This window comes from Ambystoma mexicanum, chromosome 1p (genome assembly GCF_040938575.1).
Source record: "Ambystoma mexicanum isolate Mex_15411 chromosome 1p, UKY_AmexF1_1, whole genome shotgun sequence".
Taxonomy (NCBI): domain Eukaryota; kingdom Metazoa; phylum Chordata; class Amphibia; order Caudata; family Ambystomatidae; genus Ambystoma; species Ambystoma mexicanum.
Window position 1 is genome coordinate 625,693,183 of NC_090921.1, and position 22,650 is coordinate 625,715,832.

General features: G+C 44.6%; 1 protein-coding gene across 1 annotated transcript in view; it reads right to left on the reverse strand.

Moving 5' to 3' along the window:
- LOC138577272 (solute carrier family 12 member 2-like) overlaps positions 1-22,650 on the reverse strand; it is a 953,949-nt gene that overhangs the window by 32,293 nt on the left and 899,006 nt on the right. The window contains exon 24 of the mRNA XM_069649614.1: positions 1,880-1,966. Coding sequence (XP_069505715.1) covers positions 1,880-1,966 — 87 coding nt within the window. The remainder of the gene's footprint in view (positions 1-1,879; positions 1,967-22,650) is intronic.

Below are 22,650 nucleotides of genomic sequence, written 5' to 3' on the forward strand. Positions count from 1 at the left end.
TTAGGTTTTGGCACTCGGGTCTGTTGAATCTGAAACCTTGAGATATTCTTTCTGTTGGACTCAGAACTTCTTCAACCATAAGGTTCAATTCTGTTCTGTTAGCTGAGCCCCTCTATCTCTGTTCTGACTGAAAAATGAAGATCCCAGTATCTTTGAAGGTTTTCAAGGGCAGGAGGGACCCGCCTCTAGGGATTATGACTTGGCGGTGCAGCTGCACCGAGCACTGGGAGTGTGCGTGGATAGCTTATCTGCAAACATTATGGAGATCTAAATCTGCTGAGCCCCTGGAGGGAGCACATTTGTTAATCTTTAGGACCGGGTTTCCTGTGCTTGCAATTATGGTCTGGGTTTGGCGATTTTCTGTGGGTTGGACTTCTGAATCAGATTCAGTAGATACCGCATTTGACACCATTTGTGACAGACTAAAAGAAATAAAGACTGGACTAATATAGTAAAAGTTACAGTTTTGTCAGTTTATGACTCTAGGCCCTTGTGTTGCCGGTATGTTTCTATCTGCGCTTTTTTTCTCATAATCTATTTTCATGATATTTAAGGATCTCAGACCCCTGTAACCAGCATGCACTGCGATCTTTTCATTTTCTTATTTGCATATGCTTTAGGAGCTCAGTCTCCCCTATCAAGTATTCATTGTAGTCCTTCAGTATTCTGGCTCCTGTACCCAACATGCAATGACATTCTACAATTTCACTTTGAGGGGTTTCAACTGTAACAGCATGCAATGTAATCCTTCAGAGTCTTCTTCAGGAGTTCTGATTCCCGTACCCAGAATTAATGGTGTATTCTTGAAACTCTCACTGTAATTTGCACCATGCTGCAGCTCTTGTCAGCATGGCTTCCTCAGTGTAATCTCGGGTTTGAGGCTCACTTGAGCTCCCTCTTGGATCCCTTGTCTCTATTCTTAGTAAAATATCAGTGGGTCCTCCCTGTCATTCTCATTTGGACCATCGCATGCTCTGTACCCCTGCCCCTACCGCTCTGATCATGCACACAGCTTGGAACTTCCTCTGGCAGCTTTGCTCGGCCCATATTGCTCAGGCCCTGCCTCATGTTCCGGTTTTGCCTACCCTCAGCATCACCCGCACCTCTTCTACTCTGTTAGGTTTTCTATCTTTGTACTCTCTACTAGTAAGGGGCTCCATGTCATACCTCCTTTGGGCCTTCGTGTCTCCGTCTTCCCCCTCAGAATTTCCAGTTATTCCAGTGGCAGGATTGTGTGTCTCACAATCCACCTCTTCTAAATGGCTAAACACCTGGTGACTGGCCCACGCCAGGCATGAACTGTACACCAAACAGAGACCCTTTCCTTTAAATCTCCGCCGTAGGTCATACAGTAGAATATGTGAGAGATACATCACACATAAATCTCTCACATATGCTACTGTATGACCAATGACACACTCTCACAAACTGATTTGCACTAACGTGAAGATCACTCATGACACACAATATCCTATATACCTTGGAAGCCACTATAGAGTGCCAGATGCTTACTAGCTATATAACCAAACATCCATCGAGATAACAGCACAGATGAGTACTCCTGTGAGGTGGCAAACAGCACAAAAGCAGCAACACACCCTGGTACAAAAGCAATTACAAGGCTGAGTTACACTGCTATGGCTCCAGGTTCATGAATGGATCAATTACAATATTTACTGTAAATGTAATTTAAGGAATATCACTATCTATGACGTACCTCTATGATAGTATTGCTTTGACCATCAACATGCACTCATGAAATGCAGCACAACAACTGTTTTACATAAGCGTGTAATTTGCTCACAACAGCTGCAAGTCAAGAAAATATCCCACCATCTAAAAGACGCAGTGAACCCGCCTGGTGTTAGGGTGAACGTACCTCTGTTGGCTGGGCTTTTTGTTGATGTCGCCAATAATCACAATGTCAGAAAAGTCGATGCGGAACTTGCTCAGTAGAGTTGCCATCCTGTGGAGTGAACACAACATACTTGTAGGACAAATTAAGATCGCAAGTTGTTGTTCTTGTAAAAAAACAAGTAATATTGGGCAGGCAGAATCAGGGACACACTTTGCTATTAGGGCTGTTCTTGATGTTCCACCAAATAGTAACCAGGGTAAAGGTTCTAGGGTAATTCTAATAAATAGTGCATGAGAACAACTTACACACTAGGTATGGAAGGCATTTAGTACTCTATTTGTATTATGATATTTATTTCTGAAAATGATCAAACATGTAAGGTACAAGTGGTTTGCCCAGAGACAACTGAGTGTTGATAAATATGTTTGACTAAAACGTAGGATCAGGCGTCTCAAAATTAACATCTTCTTGCTTGCCCTCTAGACATACATGATTGTGTGCTGACTTACACTACAGTCTGCATGTTAGCTACCATAGCCCACTCTATTAGAAGTAAACAGAATCATCACACACCACCCCCAAACCCCAGTACTCTTCGCCCAATCCTGTGACTGCTGGTTTGACACACTCCTTTGCAGAGATCACTACCTCATCAAGCTCTCTTGTGAAGTACATTCTTGCAGTGGCGCATAATGGGTGCAAAACTCAGAAGCGCATTTACAGTTGCATTGTGGGAGTGATGCCAGACTTTATTCCTGTTGATCTCTATCAAAGATACATTGTTTTGTTTGTTCAGTTACCAAAGAGAACGTGTTTCTTTAGCCAATGTCAGGTGTAGCGGCGACACTGCAGCATACGAGGTGGCGCCCATTATGCGTCACCAAGCACATCCGTGCTGTCACCCCCGGGTGCTTAGGGGCTGTCTTTATTTCAGGGAATAACGTCACGGGTGGAAGAAGTGCAGCATTTTGGGCACACCATTATAAGGGCTCAGAGGGCTGGAGAGCGGCCTCTCTAGCTGCTTTGCCGTGACTCACGGCACACAATTCTAAGTGGGACGTTGTACCTGCTGGTTGAACAGTGTTGCAGTTCTGTGGCGACATTGGTCGACCATCTAGGTGGTCAATCGTTCACCCCGTGTTAAGTGTGGGACCTCTAGAATTAACTATCGTACAATGGTACATTGCTAATAACCTTTGACTCTTTGGACGTAGGTGGCCGACATGTTCCCAAAATAATGCGTGCCATGCTCCCCCCTCTGGCCAAATTGGAAAATTTGGGGGAAATTTGTCAAACGGTTTAAATGTCATGAAGCATGGATTAAAAAGATTTTTTTTTCTACCAAGCTCAATCATTTTTCAATAGATGAAAAATGTCATCCTTTAGATACGAATTTGCAGCAAATAAGAAACAAGTTGGACACAAAGAGGTGCATATGTACCTCTTGGTGGTTTGAAGCAAACCTGAGCAGTGGTTTAAAAAAGAATATTGATAAAGAAGGGATGCCCAGAGTCCAAATAAACATGAATACATCTCACATGGTGCATTATAGCAAGGAGGATTTTCAGAAATGACAAGCCGTCATTTTATTTTGCTCGAGGCAAGCCATTCCGATGATAATACCTCATGAATAGAAGGAAGAAAAGCACGGACTACGGTACTTCGAGGAGGGAGATGAGTGGTTTGACATCAGGGAAGATGTAGGGAGGGTGAAAAGGGACCAACTGGTGAGTTTGACACATTGGGGATGGTAAGATAGGGCTTTTTAGGGATATCATGTTTGTCTTTTCATGGGAATCTCGGAGGATTACTGCAGTTCAAACTCGATATTCAAGTGGAAACAAATGATATTATGAGAAGATCAGGTCTTAGGCGAGAGTGCGGAGACCAAAAGGGAGGAGGGGTGAACATGTAGTGTTGGAGTGGACAGTGGAATACATTTTAATTTGAATGTGTTTTCATCTTACTATGTTAATAAAAGATGTTACATATCCGCAGGTATTCACAGGAAGAGAAAACAGAATGGTTTTTGTGTTTATGTTACCACTGGAAATTCAAGCGTGGGAATAAAAAGGGGAAACAAAAATTAGAGGAACCACTTAACATCGGGCCACAGAGTTTTCATATAATAGGTGGACATTGGAAAATGGCTAAGACAGAAGGCAATGGGCAGTGGGCCATGATCATTTACCCAAATTGATACAAAGTAATGGCAGACATGGCCAAATGTCATGGACACTGCCCAAGTCCAAAGGTCAGGGCATGTGTGTGAGGAATGCGACCATACGCACAGGGAGAGTGCGCTCGCCTGGGCTTTTTTGATGAATTTTAATGATGAAAAGGAATGATGGGAGTCCAACCTCGGAGGACTGTGTGAGGCCATTCCACACACAGTACATATGCTTACCGCACAAAACGCATAGTCACATGTACTCTGGGAAGACACAGACTACAGGCGTCGTCTTCCCCTGTCATAAAGCATCTCAAGGAGGGTGAAGGCACACCTTCCTTCAGCATGGGCAGCCTCATTTAGATATCAAAAGGCCCCATGGATCTAGTTTCCTATTGTCCTCCAGCTGGTGGCAGTGCATACTAATGAGAGATAATTGAAGCAAGCCTGAAGGGGCTTGGGTGTCGGAATAGACAACAGGAAAGGCGGGGCAAACACCTGTTTGGTATGCAATGTGCCAACTTGGAGCTAGTTCCAACCCCTCTGTATCAAAGGCAGTGAAATGCATGTCTGGGTCCACCATTTACCGTAGGCAAAGCCCTGCAGAGCTAACCCCTTTCAGAAGGGAGAAGTATGTGGTTTGGGTGAGACAGGAAGTCTACTTCCAGGACAAACTTAAAGGGAACCCTGCATTTTAATCAAGAGTCACAGAGGGCTCAGTTAACCAGAGAGACACTTTGATCTACAACAGACAGGGAGATGGGTGGGACTTAGGTATATGTTTTCACCCCCTTGTCTGTCCTGTTGCATAACACTCTGGTGCTGACCTCATGCACAACCGAAGATTGTTGATGGGGACCCAGGATTGGTTCAATAAGGTAGGCTTAGCCTGCACCAATCACTGGGGTCCATTTGGCTTTAAAAGAGGGCTGAAACCCTCACTTCCAGATCATCTGAAGACGTCAAAAGGAACAAGATGGACTCATTTGGACCCAAGCTGAATGTAGAGTTTACCTTACATCTTCTGCCAGTGAAGGAGGGCCAAGAGTTCCAACTCACGTGTACCACGCGTGAGTTGGATGCCTGGAGGGAAGAATGAGTGATGCTTGCATGGAACATGTAGATAAACCTTTTTTGGGGGAAATGTATTTGTGTGAGTGCATGCGTTTGTCTGTTGTGATTGTGTATGTAAGTATGTAATGTTATGCATGTATGTTCATGCACGCATGCATGTGAATGGTGGATGCATGAATGGGTGGTGAGTGTGCCTGTCATGCGATTGAGTATGCAGTGTTTGTGGGTGAATGTTCTGCGGGCTTGTGTGGAGAAGGCATTGTGAATGAATGTGAGAGGTGTATGGGTGAGTGAATCATGATTGTGTGTGTGAATGTTCTGGGTGGGTGGTCATGTTGAAATTGCAGTGTGACATAATAGGTTAGAAAGGTTGGCAGTGAATGGGTATGAGCGAATGTCAAAGAAGATGTATGGGTAAGTGAATGGGAATTTATGTGATTATGGGTGTGTGTGAATGTTCTGGGTGGGTGCCTGTGTGTAGAATGCGAGTGAATGTGAAAGGTGTATGGGTGAGTGACAGGTGAGTGAATGGGCATGAGTGTTGCTAAATGTTCTGGGTGGGTGCATGTGTGGAGAATGCAGTGTGAGTGGGTGTGAGAGACAGTGTATTGGTGAGCAAATGGGTATGAATGTGATTATGGGTGTGTGTGTGTGTGTGTGTGTGTGTGTGTGTGTGTGTGTGTGTGTGTGTGTGTGTGTGTGTGTGTGTGTGTGTGTGTGTGTGTGTGTGTGTGTGTGTGTGTGTGTGTGTGTGTGTGTGTGTGTGTGTGTGTGTGTGTGTGTGTGTGTGTGTGTGTGTGTGTGTGTGTGTGTGTGTGTGTGTGTGTGTGTGTGTGTGTGTGTGTGTGTGTGTGTGTGTGTGTGTGTGTGTGTGTGTGTGTGTGTGTGTGTGTGTGTGTGCGCGCGCTCATGTTCTGGGTGGATGCCTGTGTAAAATGCAGTGTGAGTGAATGTGAAAGGTGCGTGGGTGAGTGAATGGGTATGAATGTGACGGTAGATGTTCTGGGTGTGTGCCCATATGTAGAATGTTGTGTGAGTTACTATGAGAGAGGGTTTATGGGTGAGTGACAGGTGTGTGAATGGGTATAAATGTGACCGTTAATGTTGGAGGTCAGTGGGTGCATGCGTGCAAAATGCAGTGTGAGTGGATGTGAGAAATGTTGTATGGCTGAGTGTATGGCTGTGAATGTGATTGTGTGTGTGTGTGTGAACACGTGTGTGTGTGTGTCTATGTGTGTGTGAGAGAGAAAGGGAAAGGTGTATGAATGAGTGATAGATGAGTGAATGGGTATAAATATAACTGTAAATGTTCTGGGTGGGTAGGTGCCATGTAGAGCATTCAATGTGACTTACTGTGAGAGAAGGTCTATGGGTGAGTGACAGATGAGTGACTGGGTATGGCAGTGAATGTTCTGGGTGGGTGCATGCGTGGAGGATGCAGTGTGAGTTAAAGTGAGAGAGGGTGAATGGGTAAGTGACAGGTGGGTGAATTGGTATGAATGTGATCATGTGTGTGTGGGAGGTGCTGGGGAGCCCACAGAACACTGGAGCAATGTTGACATTTCCGTTAGTTACATGGCATGTTTTATTGGAATTTCTGGGCAAAGCCAACCATTATTACGTGCCTAGACTGGCATTGTGGTGCAGTCAGTCTAGTAATTTCATAGTATGCACACACATTTTGTATTGGGCATCTATGATAATGCAAGCAAGCATGATATGTGTTATTACATGGTTAGACTGGCATGTTTGTTCAGACAGTGTAGCTGTTTCTTAATGTAGCATTATATTTTTTTTACTGAACATCTATGATAAAGGTGCATGATATGTTTACTTATATGTCTGGACTGGCCTTCCTTGGACCCCATTTGCACATGTTTTCTTCCTTTGGTATGGCATTTTTACTGGCAAGGCCAACAGGAGTATTATGGGACCAAAAATGGTTGCCAAACGTATGCGACTCCAACACCCTTTGATTAATTGTACCAATGAATCTTTTAACAGAGTAGCTTTGCTTTGGTGACCTCAGCATGCAACCCAATGCTGATATGTATTACAGTAAGATTATGTGGTGTGGGGAGTCAGAATGAGGACGTGCACATTCTGAGGAAATTTCCAACATTTGTTTATGAAAGAATAAGAATAAGGCCTAACTTTCTCTATCGCTATAATGTATTCCCTACCTAATTCACTAACTAAGGTGTTTGCTGTGTGCTGCTCTTAGTGAAGGGGGAGGGGGCGGGATAAGCAGTGTGGTTTATGCCACTGGGTCTTTGAGTTCTGAGTTGTCAGAGGATGTTGGGTTGGATTCTCTCTGGTTTCTTTGGTTCTGTTATCTTTTAGAGAGCGCTGTTGCATCTGTTACTGGGTTTATGAGTTTGTTGGGCAGCAAGACTAGGAGGAACACAACAAGAATGGATAGTCAGGTGGACAGCACCTTACACGTATGGCTATCACAGCGTGCATTCATGGCATCCCTCTCTTCTATCTTTCTTTCTACTTATGGTGTTCCTCGGGTCTAACCTCTCTCCCTAGCTCTTCAACCACTACCTGGCACCTTTTGCCCACCGCAGCATTACTTTCTGCTCCAATTTTCAATGCTATGCAGAAGACACTCGGCTCTCTTTCAGGCTCCCATCAGCCACCTCTGCTTTTTCTCTCATACCACACTGCCTGGCTGCAATTCAGAAATGGTGTGACGCCAATGATCTCTGCCTTAATGCCAGTAAGACTGAGATCTTCCTCATTGGGACACCTGCTCCATCCTTTCCTCTCTCTCTCTCTGGCTGCCCACTCTGGGCCCTCTTCCTTCGCCTTCCTATGAGGCTAACAGCCTTGGGGTAATCAATGACTCATCCACCTCCTTCTCTCTTCACATCTCTGACGTCTCTAAGAAGTAAAACTATCAGCTGAATCTCCTCAGAGGTATTCTTCCTTTTCTCACTGTCCCCCAGAATCTCCCCCAGAGCTCTGGTCCTCTCTGGGCTGGACTATTAAAACACCCTCTTTCTAAATCTTCCTGCCTCTACTCTTCAACCTTTACAACTTATCCAAAACAGGACTGCAAGACTTGCCCTTGGCCTCATGCCCAGGGATCTTATCTCTCCAGCTCTAAAACCTCTTCACTGGCTCCCCGTGGCTGCAAGGATCAATGTCAAGACCCTCTGCATTGTCCACAAGGCTTTCTGGGGCCTGGGACCGCTCTACTTCCAACTTTCTCCTCCAAAACATCTTCCTTCTCGAGCTCTCCGCTCATCCATCTCCAACTCTCTGAGGGTCAGACGCTTCTCCAAACAGAGAGTTGGGGGCAGATCTATCGCCTTGGCTGGGGCCTCCCTCTGGAACAGCTTCCCTGCCTCTCTCAAACTTGAGCAGAACCACCTGTGGTTCCGGAAGGTACTCAAGACCTTCCTTTTTGCTTCCGCTTTCTCTCTTCCTTTCCCCTGCTGATGCACCTGACTGCTCTGCGCACTGGTCACCTGGTCACCCTCGGAACTCGCGGCCAGGCTCCTGCATGTCCACTTGCCCTCGCACTGCCTCCTGGCTCTCCAGCACTTAAAGGTCTGTTTCTGCAGCCCTACAGCCCCTTAACTCTGCGGTTATGAACCACCCGCTGACTGCCCTTTTGAGTTAACTGCACTTCCCCTCCCTCCTGGCACATCTCCCCTTCCCTCTTCCCCGCACATGCGCAATCTGAATGATACAAAGCCTAGTAAGATCGTTATTTTGTCCTCCCTTGTTTACCTCTCCTTCTCTTGTTGCGCCTAGAATCACTTGTGTACAGGCGCGTTATAAATGCCACATCATATCATATCCCTACAATCGGGGTGGGATCTTACATTTGAAATTATATCTTCGTCATGAGGCAGAGTTGGGTCAGTGGGAAAAGCTGGGATCCGGAGTGTATTGAGGTATGGTCAGTGACTGGAAAATCGTTACATGGAACGTCAGGGGCCTTACAGTTACGTGAAAAGACTTAGAGTGATTGCCTATTTAAGGAGGATTGGAGTACAAATAGCACTACTACAGGAAACACACCTCACTGCGGTCAGGCAGGATGTGATCACTAGGAAGTGGGACAGAAAACTGTATGGCTCTTTGTTTTCTTTGTATGCCAGGAGGGGTTCTACCATGAATGGCGTCTTCGGCTCCTTTCCAGTTAACAGAATTTAAGTGCGATGGTGAGGGTAGGATGGCCATGGTACATAGGTTTATCAAGAACAGGGAGGTGTGTTTTATTAACTTCTACACCCCCAATAACAATGCTACAGTGTTTTTGTATTCTCTCTACTCCAGAGTGGCTAGGTTCAGGTGGGCAATGTGGTTCTGGAAAGGGGATTTTATTTGTACACTCGACCCAGTGTTGGATATGTCGGATGATAAGTACCGGAAACCACCCCCAACCCCCAGCTAGGGTTTTGGCCTCTTTGCTGAGGAACGTGGAATTGGTAGACTATTGGGTGTGGCAAAAGGGAGGGGTCGGGACTACTCGCACTATGCTGCACCATTTAGAGTACATACCCGCTTAGATTACATATTTGCTGGGCAGGAAAATGTCAGGGAATTCACTGCCACCGAGTGCAATGCTAGGGTTCTTTCTGACCATGAACAGATGATCGCGATTTGGCAGATGACCTTCAGTAGACTTCATGTTACGACTTGGTGCCTTAGGCCTGAGGCCTTGTAGGTTGAGGTTTTTAGGGCATATTTAGAGGATTGAATAGACAAATATTTTGTGACCAACACGGGCAGTGTGGGTAAGTCTGGCACTGTATGGGACGCTTTTAAGACAGTGTTGAGAGGGGCTGCAATAGGCAAGATGGGTGGGCTTCAGAAGGAACTGTTGGAGGCCCTTTCCAACATGGAGGTGGCGGTCGAGAGGGCGCAGCACAATTCTGAGGGGGTGGCTGACCGCGACGGGTAGATATTGGTTCTGCGACAGAGGTGTATAGCAGAGTCGGAGCGGCTTTGCAAGATTGAATTTGCAAGCTACACTCGGAGGCTGCATGCGGAAGGGGACGAGTCTGGTAGGTTGTTGGCATGGTTATGTCCAAGAGAAGCACCCAGGGAAATGATCTGCGCTATACGGAATGAAGAGGGTGAAGTCATCAGGGCACAGTTGGAAATAAATGATGTCTTCTCCCTGTAGTAATAGGACCTGTACAGGTAGGGGCCATCTGGCAGCAGGGAGGACATCGAGGAGGCATTGGCCCAGATTGATTTTCCCCAGACTGGACGAGGCTCGGGCAGACATGCTGATACTGATATCACTGTATGCGGATGACATGCTCCTTTATGTCCATTCACCAGATGAGAATGTACCTTATCTCCTAGATGTCATAGATCAGTTTACAGAGGTTTCTGGTATTCGGATAAGTAGTGAGAAGTCTTGCCTATTCCCATTGGCTAAACTCATGGGACGAGACTGTGCAAAGTTGCTGGACTTGGGATTGAGATGACCATGAAGACCTTTAAATATTTGGGGGTCAATGTAAAGCATGACATGGCTGCTTCTCATTCACATAATACACAGAGTGTGTGGGACGGTGTCCTGAAGTCGATGACGTTCTGGCAGCAGCTGCCTCTGTCGGTAATGGGTAGGGCCACCCTGCTCAAGAGGGTAGTGTTACCCCATTTGATATACCATTTCATCAACATCCCTTATAATATCCCTTGGCGGTTCTTTGTCACTCTGGATACGGCGGTAAGGACCTTTCTGTGGGGAGGGAAGAGGAGCAGGATTACGCTTGGCAAATTGCAGCGGGACTTTGATGGAGGTGGAATACGACTGCCTTATTTTGAGTGATACTATCTGGCAGATAAGCTGCTGTTCATGGTGGGTTGGTTGGCAGACAAGACTACACTGGAATCAATGCTCCTGCAACCATCTCTTCTGCAGTGTTTTTTAAAGGAGATTCTATGGGTCGTGGACTCTGATCCCTCGTCTGAGTTTTGGCTCATTAGGTTGGGAAGGACAGTGTGGCACAGGGTTTGGAGGAGGCTGCGCACACTGGACCCTTATTCCCCGAACATCCATCTTGTGGCGCTCACAAGGGAAGCGCCAGACTCTGTGACCAGGATCCAGAGGTATTGGGATGACGACAGGCTATTCACACTGGGTGACTTGCTAGAAGAAGGGAGGTTGAAAGATTTCACAAGTCTGAGACAATGCACAGGCATACAGGCGGGCGAGTTTGTAATGTACCATTGCCTGGTGCGGATTAATGAAGGCTGGTGGGCAGAGTTTTCAGTGGGAGTTGAAGGGGATCGAGCACTGGAGGCGATGTACATTGTAGCACAGGGGGGGTCACACGGTTTCTCGACTGTATAATTTACCCCTGATAGGCACAGGGAGACAACTCTGGGATTAAACGCACGGTGGGAGGCAGATTTGGGTAGATTACTTACTGACGCTGAATGGGCTCAAAAGCTGGGGTACACTAAGAGGCTTTCTAGGCACTCCAGATTTAAGCTCATCGAATTGTATGCTATGCACAGGGCCGACATGACCCCCCCCCCATAGGTTGTCTCAATTCGAGGGGGCAGGGATGCTAGGTTGTCCAAGATGCACACATGAGGTTGCTGATTTTTCCACATGTTCTGGTCCTGCCCGGTTATAGGCAGATGTTGGCTGGGGGTGATGGACAAGATGGCTGGGGAGGGAATCCAGATGCACACCTGGCCAGCAGAGGCCTTTTTGCTAGGACTATCATAGAGGGAAGAAGCACACATCACACAACATGCATGAAAAACCTCATCTGTGATGAGGATTGTGATGGCTTGGAAACTAGTTGGAGGACCCCGGGTTAAGGCTTGATGGGCGGGTTTGGAGAGGAGGGCCTAGCTGAGTTGTTTGCTTGGTGCAGAGCAGTGTACAGTGGGATGAGAGAAGGAAGTACAGATGTTGAGGCCTGGGATGCACTGGTGTAAGCAATGTTTCCACAGTCAGATGAAAGTCTCTGTGAGGGGCCTTCACTGGTGCAAATGTCCTGAACGGAGGCTAGCGGTGAGCGCTGGAGGGAGTGGGTCTGGTGCAGCAATCGATCTAGTAGGCCCAGGCCCGAAGGCGAAGCTGGCTCCTGGGTGACTATTTTGCAGTGCTGGGAAGCTTGGGGACTCATCGCATCGGCACGTTCTGCTTCAATAACTGGGTTTATACTGGTGGACATTATGCACAATGATTGATTAGTGGGCTGGTGGTACAGGTTGATTGCAGAGATGTCCAGGGGTGGGGCTAGGAGGGACCAAGCCGGAGTAGGGCAATGGGGGCACCTCTGGTCATGTCCCAGTGCAGTGAAGGATGACTTGGGTGCAGGTTATTGTACACTTTGTATGGCGGACAGGCTGCCGGTGGGGTAATGGGGTTTTGTTTTTTGTTTCCTAAATGCCAATAAAAACGTTTAAAAAAATATTTAAAAACTAAGGTCTCTCTTTTCCTGATGCATGCTTCTCAGACTTATCGTTTTTTTATCTTTATTGTTTCTTAGTAATATTCACATTTAAAATATTCTCTTTTTGTACCAGTTCCTGTAGTTCTCTTTGCAAACGTTTAGCATGTCTTTCCACTTTAATGATTACTTTCTTTGGCCTTTGTCAAATCCTTTGACTCATGATAATAAACATGGAAAGTGTCTGTTTACAATTCGGCTTCAAACTTTCTTGGCAAAGTTGGTCTTGTCTAACATTTATTTCTGAAGCTTCTCTTCCCTTCACTTTATAATATTCTTTCTCTGTTGTGTTCCCCTCAATGTTCCTTGAGTAACTCAGTGTTTCCCCTCTTCATAGGATAGAGACACCCATGTTCCATTGATCCCTCTCAGGATTATTTATGATCCTCCTCCTTATTTTATCACTGTTCAAGTTCACCAGATTTAGTGCTATGACTTTGTCAATTGTGCAAAGACGAATCTCTATGCTTGCATAATGAGCTGGGCTTGGCCTCCCAGTTCTCCCCATTACCTGTACTCTGTCAGGGTAACGTCACTGGGGCCTATACTGGCGTGCAACCTTCTCCTTTGCTCGGTTTCTCTGTGGGCTCTCTTCCGCCGGTGTCTTCTCCTTGCAGTTCTCTCACTCTCTCTTGGCGTCTCAGTATCCTGACAGGAGATTGGAGCATTTTCCAAATCCTGTTTGGTATGGTATCAGCGTGTTTATGTACTCAATGCAACGTCCTCATGGTTACGACACCATCCTACTTTGGACTCCACTTGCCTCCGCTTCTTGCTTTTTCTTATTATTTTCATGGTATTTATTGCGCGCAAACTTAGATTCGAGAAGCAACGGAGCGCTTTACAGAGGTATACACCAATACAGATACATAACAGAGCGGTTTACAGAGGTGTACAACATCACAGATGAATAATGGAGAGCCTTTCAGTTGTAACAACAGAACAGATAAAGAACTGTACTTCCATCATTTGTTTACCCTGTCTTCTACGGATAAAATGCTTCTTCTTCTTCTTACTCGGCTGGCCGCGTCACGCATTTGGATCTGCCTTTCTTGGTGTGTTTTGGGGGGCCAAGCAGCAGGGACGGTGACCTCTTCCTCTTAATGCTCCTAATGGTTTATAAATGAGTCCCACACCATCCTGGGCCTCCTTTTTCTGCTTGGCAAGACGCTCAGCAAATGCTATTGTCACGCTTTCCATGATGTCTTTGCAATATTGGTGGTGGCCATTTTCACGTGCAGTTTAGACAATTCAAAGACGTGACGTAGGAAGGGTTGCACATCTAAAAAGACTTCTAAAGATACAGCCGAGCCCTGCACTATACATTATGGGGGTTCTGCTAAAATATAGCTGTTCACTGTAACCGGCCTGGTTCATATAATTTCCCATATAGGCCCCGGGGTATCCATAGTAATTCACCACAGTCATTATAATGCTGTTTTGTTAGTCGTTCCACCGGAGTTGTCTGAAGTGCAACTGCAGCCAGATTTTTCTTTATTTAAATGATACAAACTGCCCCTGGTTGTCTCTTATCTGTATGTTAATGGTGTCAAAATAGATGTTACACATGGGGACGTAATCAGGCTTGTTGTATTGAATTATCACAATATGTTTTTCCCTTTAAACTTCCTGGCTCCAAGCAGCGTGGAGTAGCTATCCCCACCCTTTGATATTCCACGATACGCTGTAAAGTAGTAAGCTATAAAAAAAACAGTTAATATCAGTGCAGGAATTGTCTGATGGTTCTTTACCTCTAATGTGTTGCAGGCTTCCCAAAATGTTCCGCAGTTTTCCCGTTGTTGAAAACCGAACAGATGCATCCGGACCCTGTAAAACAACATTCAGCTAGTGATGGTCTAGGTGTAGCGTCATATCGCCGTGCTCGGGTATGATTGATACGGCTTTGTTGATGACTCTAACAAGTTCCTGTATATTTGGATAATATCCCTCAGGGAGCCCATCTGACCAGAGCCTTGGAGTTTTTTTTAATGATAAACGTGGCTTACCCTGGGGCTAAAGTGTCCCACGACCTGACTTACTGAACTTCAGTGAGTGCCACCATCCATTGCGCCTGCAAACCTACAGGTTTGGATAGTGTAAGGAACTCATGTTGGCAACAGTAAAGACAGACACAAGTGATCACAGTTCAAGGATGTTTATTAAACTCCACATGCGGGTTGGAAAAACGTCTAATCTAAACCTAAATCTAAGATGGGACAAGCTGCAACCATCAAATAATAATAAGACAGTGCTAGTGGAATCTTGTAAAATAAAAAGGCCTACACTAAGAAAATCTATTGCCAATCCTTACAACTAATACAAAAGGGTGTGGATAAAATTCACAAGAAAGAAAGAAGTGTTCACAAATTATAAGTCAGGATGTGGTAGCAGGGGGTCTTCCTTCCCCACGTTTTGAGCATGGGACAAGGCGGCACCCTTCAGCACAGCACATGCTCCAGCTTTCCTAGAATGAGACAACAGTTCCGCTTCCAGCTATCAGGACCTTCGGTTGTGAAGTCTCTTTTCTACAAAAAGTCTCATGCCTCCGAGGACCTGGTATGCTCAAAATAACAAACATAAAGTTCCTTTCCAAATGTACTTTGGGTGGTGACTTTTCACTCCATGGATCCCTATCTTCCAGACTCGGAACCACACAAAGGTTGCTAGTGATATCAGGACCATGGGTGGTTAGGTTTCTTATTTCTGAGGGTCTGATAGGTTCAAAATAATAAACAAAAGTTCCTTTCTGATTCCGTTCGGGTGATGACTCTTCACCCCTGGGTCCCCCTCTTGTGGGCTCAGACCCCTCTCGAATGTCAGCTTCCCTCCGTCAGGTTCACTATGGCTTGAATTCAAAAGATTTAATCTGCTTCATTCACATGCTGTTGGATGATGGCTTTTCACCCCTGGATAACCCTCTTCCAGTTTCAGAACCTTGTCACATCTTTGCCTCCTGCGTCAAGCTCACTACGGCTTTTCCTCAAAACAGTTTGCAAAAACAATTTCATCTGTGACATTCACAAGTCTTTGGGTAACAAAGTTTCACCCTTGGATCCCCCTCTTCTGGGCTCAGACCCTTATTGAATGTTAGCCTCCCTCTCTCGGGTTCACTACGGCTTTCCAAATCAATTTCTCTTATGGTATTCACAAATCTTAATGTCTTCTTAAACAGTTCACCATTGACATCCGTCTGCCGGGTTCACTCTTGTAAACACACTGTTCTTTGGGACTTCAAGATTCGCTCTGTTCCATCGGCATCCCACCGTCGGGTTCACTCTTGCCAACTTTTATCAGTGACACAGTTCATTCTCTTGAACTCACTATGCGTGGTTAATCTCCCTTAGCTTTTCAACTATGGGTAGGTCAAAGACTTTCGACTGTACAGGGGTTTTTTCTAGACCCCCATATGACCACTTTGACCTCCTACTCCCGGCTGTTTTAGGGCCTTCTGTTATCAGTAGTTTCATTCAAGGCGGGATGAACCAGAGTCTCTCGAGTGAGCACCCACGTGGTGCCGGACCCCTCTGCAGCTGGTTTTCCCATAACAGTTTATAGTTCTTTGAACTTTCCTCAATGTGGCACTTTGCGACTTTCATTCAACACAATTCAGTTTCCTATTGGTTCTCTCCTCGAATCACCAGCTGTGATGAACCGCTTGGCTTTCGTTGTATCTGGAGTCAAGGACAGTACCACAGTAGCAGGAGCCTTTCCCTGTCCTGCTTATCAGCGTAGGCATGCTCTGTGTACCGTTGACATCTGCTGCAACACACTCTGGCTATGGTTTGCGGTCTTACAAAAGGTTGGAAAGGACAAGGTCGCTTCCCTCCTTGTCACCCTTTCGGTTCTCACCGCCTTTCTCCTCCTCTTGAACTGCCGTGCCTGGATAGCTGTCTCATCATGCAGTCTGCCCTGCTTGTATTTTTCTCTTGTACTGCACTTTTTATCCCTGGGGGAAAAGGAAAGGGGCATCAGGTGTGTGAGGTTCTGGTCAATCGCCTGACTTTGCCTTTGACTTTGTGTCAGGACATGTCAGGTAAACGGCTCCTTTGTTAGTCCGTCATCTTTCGTTGTGTGCGAAAGAGTTTGAGTCAGAAAAGGGGGTGGGCAGATTGTTTGAGTATCCTACGTGGTAAGCTGGGGAAAGGGTGTTGGAAGGAAGGGGGTGTTGGTTAACTCGGAAAAGTGAACGTTGTGGGGTTTGTGACTTGAATAGGGGGGATTATGGGAACAGTAGTGTTTTGTCAATTCTGATTGAGAGTTTGGAAAAAAATAACTGAGGGACATGGAAAGGATTGATCGGGAATATTCGGGTAGGACACACGAAAATAGGGATTCTGGGAGAGATCGTTCCTGGGTGTAACAGGGTTTGGGAGCCTAGGGGATTTGTTGTATATGGAGGGGTCAGTGGATCTGGGCCAGAGAGATTCAATGGAAGCAAGGGAGGCAGATGTAATACAGCCTACAAAGCCTTAGGGATCTCGTTCTCTTCTTCTTCCCTGGTACAATACTGCATCTTACGTGGGGTATTTCCCTGAACACAACCTTGGGTTCCCCTATCCAGGTGATCCTTCTCCGCTCATCTACCCCTAGGGTTTGGATAAGAGAGGGCCCGTTCTTCTCTGGTCACCTGATGAAGTGATTCCTGGGATCTACTTGGAGAGAATACCCTCAGGTTTCTCACAACAGCTTCATGGTAAAGTTGGATATTTTGTTCTATGGCAATGTCTCATCTGAAGCATTGCAGAGGAGCATAATATAGAAAGGTGCAGACTCCATGTTGCCCTGTTACACACCCATGGCCTCTAGGGATCCGGCGGGCACCCAACTGTTGAATTTGTCAGGCCACCCCAGCCATTTGACTAAAACTGTTTCCTGGCTCCACGACCTTTACTCTTTATGACTTTTTTGATTCTATAAACTCGCTGTTGGTCTTTACTGACTTTCTGGATCTCCTCCCTGTAAAAATCACCTTGAGCATCCTCGCCCGAATAATCAATTAGTGTGTATACATAGAAGCCCTCCCTTTGAGTCAACCCATCTACGATAAACATCTTGTAACTGTAGTTCTGCTCATATCCCTCTGTAAAGAAGGCCTTGTGTTTTGAGATCTGCACATGCTCCCCATTTTTAAGGAGCATAATTGTTGTCTTTTTAAAAAGTCTTTTGGCGTATAGTTTTTGCCAGACCTCTAGTGAATTCTGCAGCGTTGCACCAGCTAGGGTGGTTTTAATAGATCCATGATGCGTGTTGTTATACACATTTATAAATGCGGGTAACACTCCTCTTATCTATGGGTATTTTTACCCATAAAAAATTGCCAGAGCTGTGCTTTAAAAGTTTGTATAACACATTCTACAATAGCATTTCGGAGTGTGTTACGAAGTGATGCACTCTGTGTTGCTTTAGAAGACTCTGTAGGGGCTTATTTAAAAACTCCCTGCTGGCATCTGTCTGTATTTTAGCAAGGACTCAACCTTTGTAATATAGGTGCTTAAAAGACATTGCCACAATGTGACCCATCTTGTTCTTTAAAGCCTCAAGGTGTAGTTTGACAGAACGTCGATGTCGGACAAAATATAGCAGAAACCATTATTGTATTCGTGCAAATGGCTCAAAACCATAATATCTACATGCCACTTTTTTATCGATGTCGGATACCACGGTCATTCGCCATTTAGAATGCTTTTGGGCTGGCTTGTGTAGCGTGTAGGCCTCCTCCCCTGAAAGCCACGTCTTTACCGCTCCGTGTGACTCCTTCTCAACATTGGTTTGCAGTTTACAGAACAGGCTGAAAACTCCTCCATAACTACCAACATCTCCTTCATCATGATATATTTTCGATAGCTTCAGACCAGACATGGTCACCCCATAACCACTCAACATAAAGACACAACAATTTTTTATAACTTGATTTTTATTAACATTTAAAACATGTATTTTTATTCAAAATGGATTTGCATTAAAATACTTGAACAATCGGTCCTGCTACAGGCTGCATAGTACATGTGATTACTGTACAGATACATTGCACGCCACTGCCTCAATAAGCAAACATGTCGACATTCCATTAGGCGTTCAATTAGATATACTTTATAGCCACCCACTTGGGAACTGTTTTCTCAATGATGTTTCTAACAGCCGTCAGACACGCGTCTAAACAGTTTCATTTTGAAAAGCGGGTTATTCACAGATTCTATAGCACATGATGTTTTAGACATGCATTGTTCCGTCCCTATGCCAATCATTATCTGTGTCAGCGTCTGCATCAAGTGCAACAAATCTACTAGATGTTTAGGGCTCAACACGTAAAATATTTTACGTAGCAAATTATCTGCATAAGATACTTCCAAACATTTGTGAGCATCCTGCTGGGGATCATTAGTTTTATGTCCGTAGTACCATCTGTAACAGTGTTGTTTTAAACACGCTCCATCCACAATGGCTTTAAACCCCTGAATAACCTGAATATCAAAGTGGGAGAGAGCTGTCATGTCTGTACCAGTCTCCATTAGCGAGATACATTCCTTTCACAGACTGTTATACCCAGGCTTACAATTCATTTTGAACAGCAATTAATAATAACATTGTCTTTAACACTACCTGTTTCCATTAGCAAAACACAGTCTTACATAGGCTATTGTCAGGATCCACCAGGTTTTCAAACTGGTTTGCACAGCAAACACAATAACTATGAATAGTCTCTGGTGCAGCTTGGTGCTCCTCACCCCCACACACAGGACCCTGTTTTCCATCAGGTCCCTGGGGGGCAAAATCAATTTCCGGTGTTGTCACTGCCTGCAAAATCCTCGATTCACATTCCCTGTCTTTGGAGCCCAAATCGGCTGCAGTTGGTTGCTCAAAAAACAAATCACCATGGTCCCAAAACTCTTTGAGTTAATGGTCAGCCATTAAATACTGAGCATCTTCCGTCCAATCATACACTGTGATACAATCAGAAATATGACTGTCATCATAGCCCCTGGGACTTCCAGGGGGTGTTTTCCCCTTGTCATACCTGTAGCAGTTCATAATCCTCAATTCCTGAATAGACCCTGGGAAGGCCTACCACAACGGCTAAATAGCCGGGCTGTAAGCCTCTACCGCTACACCATCATAGCCTTAGGGATGTCCTTTTAGATCAAAATGTATATAAAACATTTTTGGGGTTCTTAAAATATACAAAATGTATATAACAAATATATGGGTTCAATAGAATTTGTTATCAAAATCTTTGAGGGGATTATCAATTTGATCTAAAATGTATAGTTGCTTCCTATCACCTCGGGTGGAATCCCTCTTTGGGGTCATCACTGTGTCACTCTGCAAAGCCCTAGATTCACAGTCCCCGTCTTTAGAGCTCACTGCGCTCTCAGTGCTCGAACAAGTGACACCGTTGCCCATGCTCCCATCTTTATATAGATTTTATATCAAATGTATATTTACTTATAACAAATTATATAAAATGTACACCCACTTATATAAAATATGCATTTGATATAAAATCGATATCACACACTGTTTATATCATTTTTATATACAATTTATATTAAGTTTATATCAAAGCCTATCAAAAGGGGAGGGACTAAGACCGGAAACAAGGGGCGTTCCCACCTGTCAAAATTTAACATGAGAGAAAAGGGGGTTCTTTCTACTACTGAGAACTTTGTGGTAAATACATAGCCTGGCTATCACTACAACAAAGTGTTTAGCCAAGATAACCATAACATGTGTTGATGGATGTCCTGTATCTTGACTAAACAGGCTTTGGAAACTATCCCCCAAACCACAGAGCCATCCACATGTCATACGATCAGAACACATACAATTTTCTCAATTTTAAACCACTGATGTCAACCAACGGCGCTGGAATGTTTGGACAAAAAGAACAGTCCATATAACATGTATAGGGAGAGCAAAAATAAACATACCTTAGAGCGTGCATGTTTCTCTATCATGTGCACCCTTCATTGTGCAAATGGCCAAAGGCACAAATCCAAAGCTTTCTGACGTGAGCAGCATGGGATTGCTACCACTTTCTATAATTATAATTGTTCTTTTATAAGGCACTTAATACCATAGATTGGTTTCTAAGCGTGGGATTGAGATTTGAACCTGTGTTGCACTGCGTTGTCTTGCTTCCAAGACAAACTCGTTGCCCCTGATCTTTACACCCCTGCACTTTCCAATGCGGTAGAATGCATTGTGTTGTAGTGTGACTATTGTTGCCCTCTTCTCTTTCAGAATCATTCATATTCATGTCCCTCATTCTGTCTGCTTGATTTGCTCCTCTGCATTGCAGCGCCTTGCCCTCCCACTCACCACGGCATGTTCTTTTTAGTGTATGTTGGCACAGATGCTCTAGGGAGGCCACACACTCCTCTTTATCAGAGTTTGTTTTGAGAAGTAGCTTGCTCTGTGAGCATCGCTTACCTTGGGAATCGGCACAGTTAGCTCTTGACTACTTGGTAACTTGAGATGTTGTGTGAAATGGGTGATATGCTTATTATGAATTCTTCAAATAAATTGGTGCTGTTAGCCCAGCAGTGTACACTTGGAAAACTGCCTCCTGTGTGTGTAGGTATGATCGTGTGTGTGTGTGTGACTCTCTTTCATGTGTGAGTGTGCTTGCTAAATCTGTAGGTTCTGATGTAGAATCCCAGCAGCCTGGGCCGGAAGTAGATTGTCGGACGGATGCAAAGTTATCTACACACGTCATTACTTTCAGTAACACGTGCACCCTATTTAGGAAAATGCACCTTTCAAACGATATAGATGTGAACATTATGTAACTTTCCACCATCCTTAAGAGCCAGTACCAAGTTTCATGAGTTAAATGACTGCTTCTCAGATCTGTGGTTGATCTGCAGGTGTAAGTGCCCTGGGATTAGGTATTGTTAATCAGGTACAAGGTGCCAGACCCATAATGGAACCTTCAAGCAAACAAAAAGCAGAAGATGCATTTTGTTTAGTTGTACTATTCACAAAGTTGACCTGCAGATTTCTCTGGTCCCTGCTCCTTCACAAAGATTGTGTGCTAGTCACTGTGAAATATTAAAATAATAATAGTCATTTCTTTACCTTTTTGAGGGGTAGAAATGCCAGTAAAACTGCAGCAGTTCACAACATTAATAGGTCAGAATAGTTAAGAATCAGTCACAAACATGTCCATGAAGTTGATAACACTGCATGTTAATTGTATTTCGGAAATTAGGTAGGTCCACCATTCTTCCATGTTACCATTTCTCGGTACAACCTGACCCAAATGTAATGAACGCTGTCCCACAATTTCTGTAAAGTGAATAAGTAGATGTTTTGTTGATTCTACAGCATTCATACAAAAACGGCAATGATTGTTTGGCGTCTTTGAATCATGTCTCATTTTCAATATCTCTTTAGTGTTATAGAGATTCAATGGAAGTCTTATAAACTGATCGCGATGATATCGCAAAGGAAATTTCGACAAATATTTTGGAAGCTCGACAATTTTTTCCATAGAGATGCCCAAGTCTAATGCAGTTGCCAAATTCCTTTGTTTTTCATTATTTACAATCCAATTCCATTGACGAAACTTTTTTTTTTTTTGCAACTTGTGGCATTTGCAGAACTTGACCCATTGTAATGTCTGCCTCATTTAATAGCGTTAGCAATTTCTCTTCCCAGATATTAAGTAAACCGGCAGATAAGTCCTTAATCTTCTCACTTAAGATCAAATAAGGCTTCAGTGTAGAGTTAACGCACATTTTGTGCAACGCTGAAATTAATTTCCAAACGACTGTGGCGTACAAGGATTCCATACAAAGTTCATGATGGATTGCAACAATTGAAACATTTTGCAGAGGTTTTGAGTACCTTCCACCAAAACTTCCCCTCGAGTTGGCACCAGAATTTTGCATCGATGTTCCTGCCTGCTTCACTACCAAAAGATACTGCAGATATCACCTTTTGGAGGTAAAATGTGAGCACCGGAATCACTGTAAATTTGCCGTACATTGCGTGTTATTTGGCCCCTTGCAGGGCAAACATCCACATTCGAGAAGATACTTCTTGCATCCAACTCCATTCTCTTATTGAGATATTAAATATCACGCCCAAATAGCGGA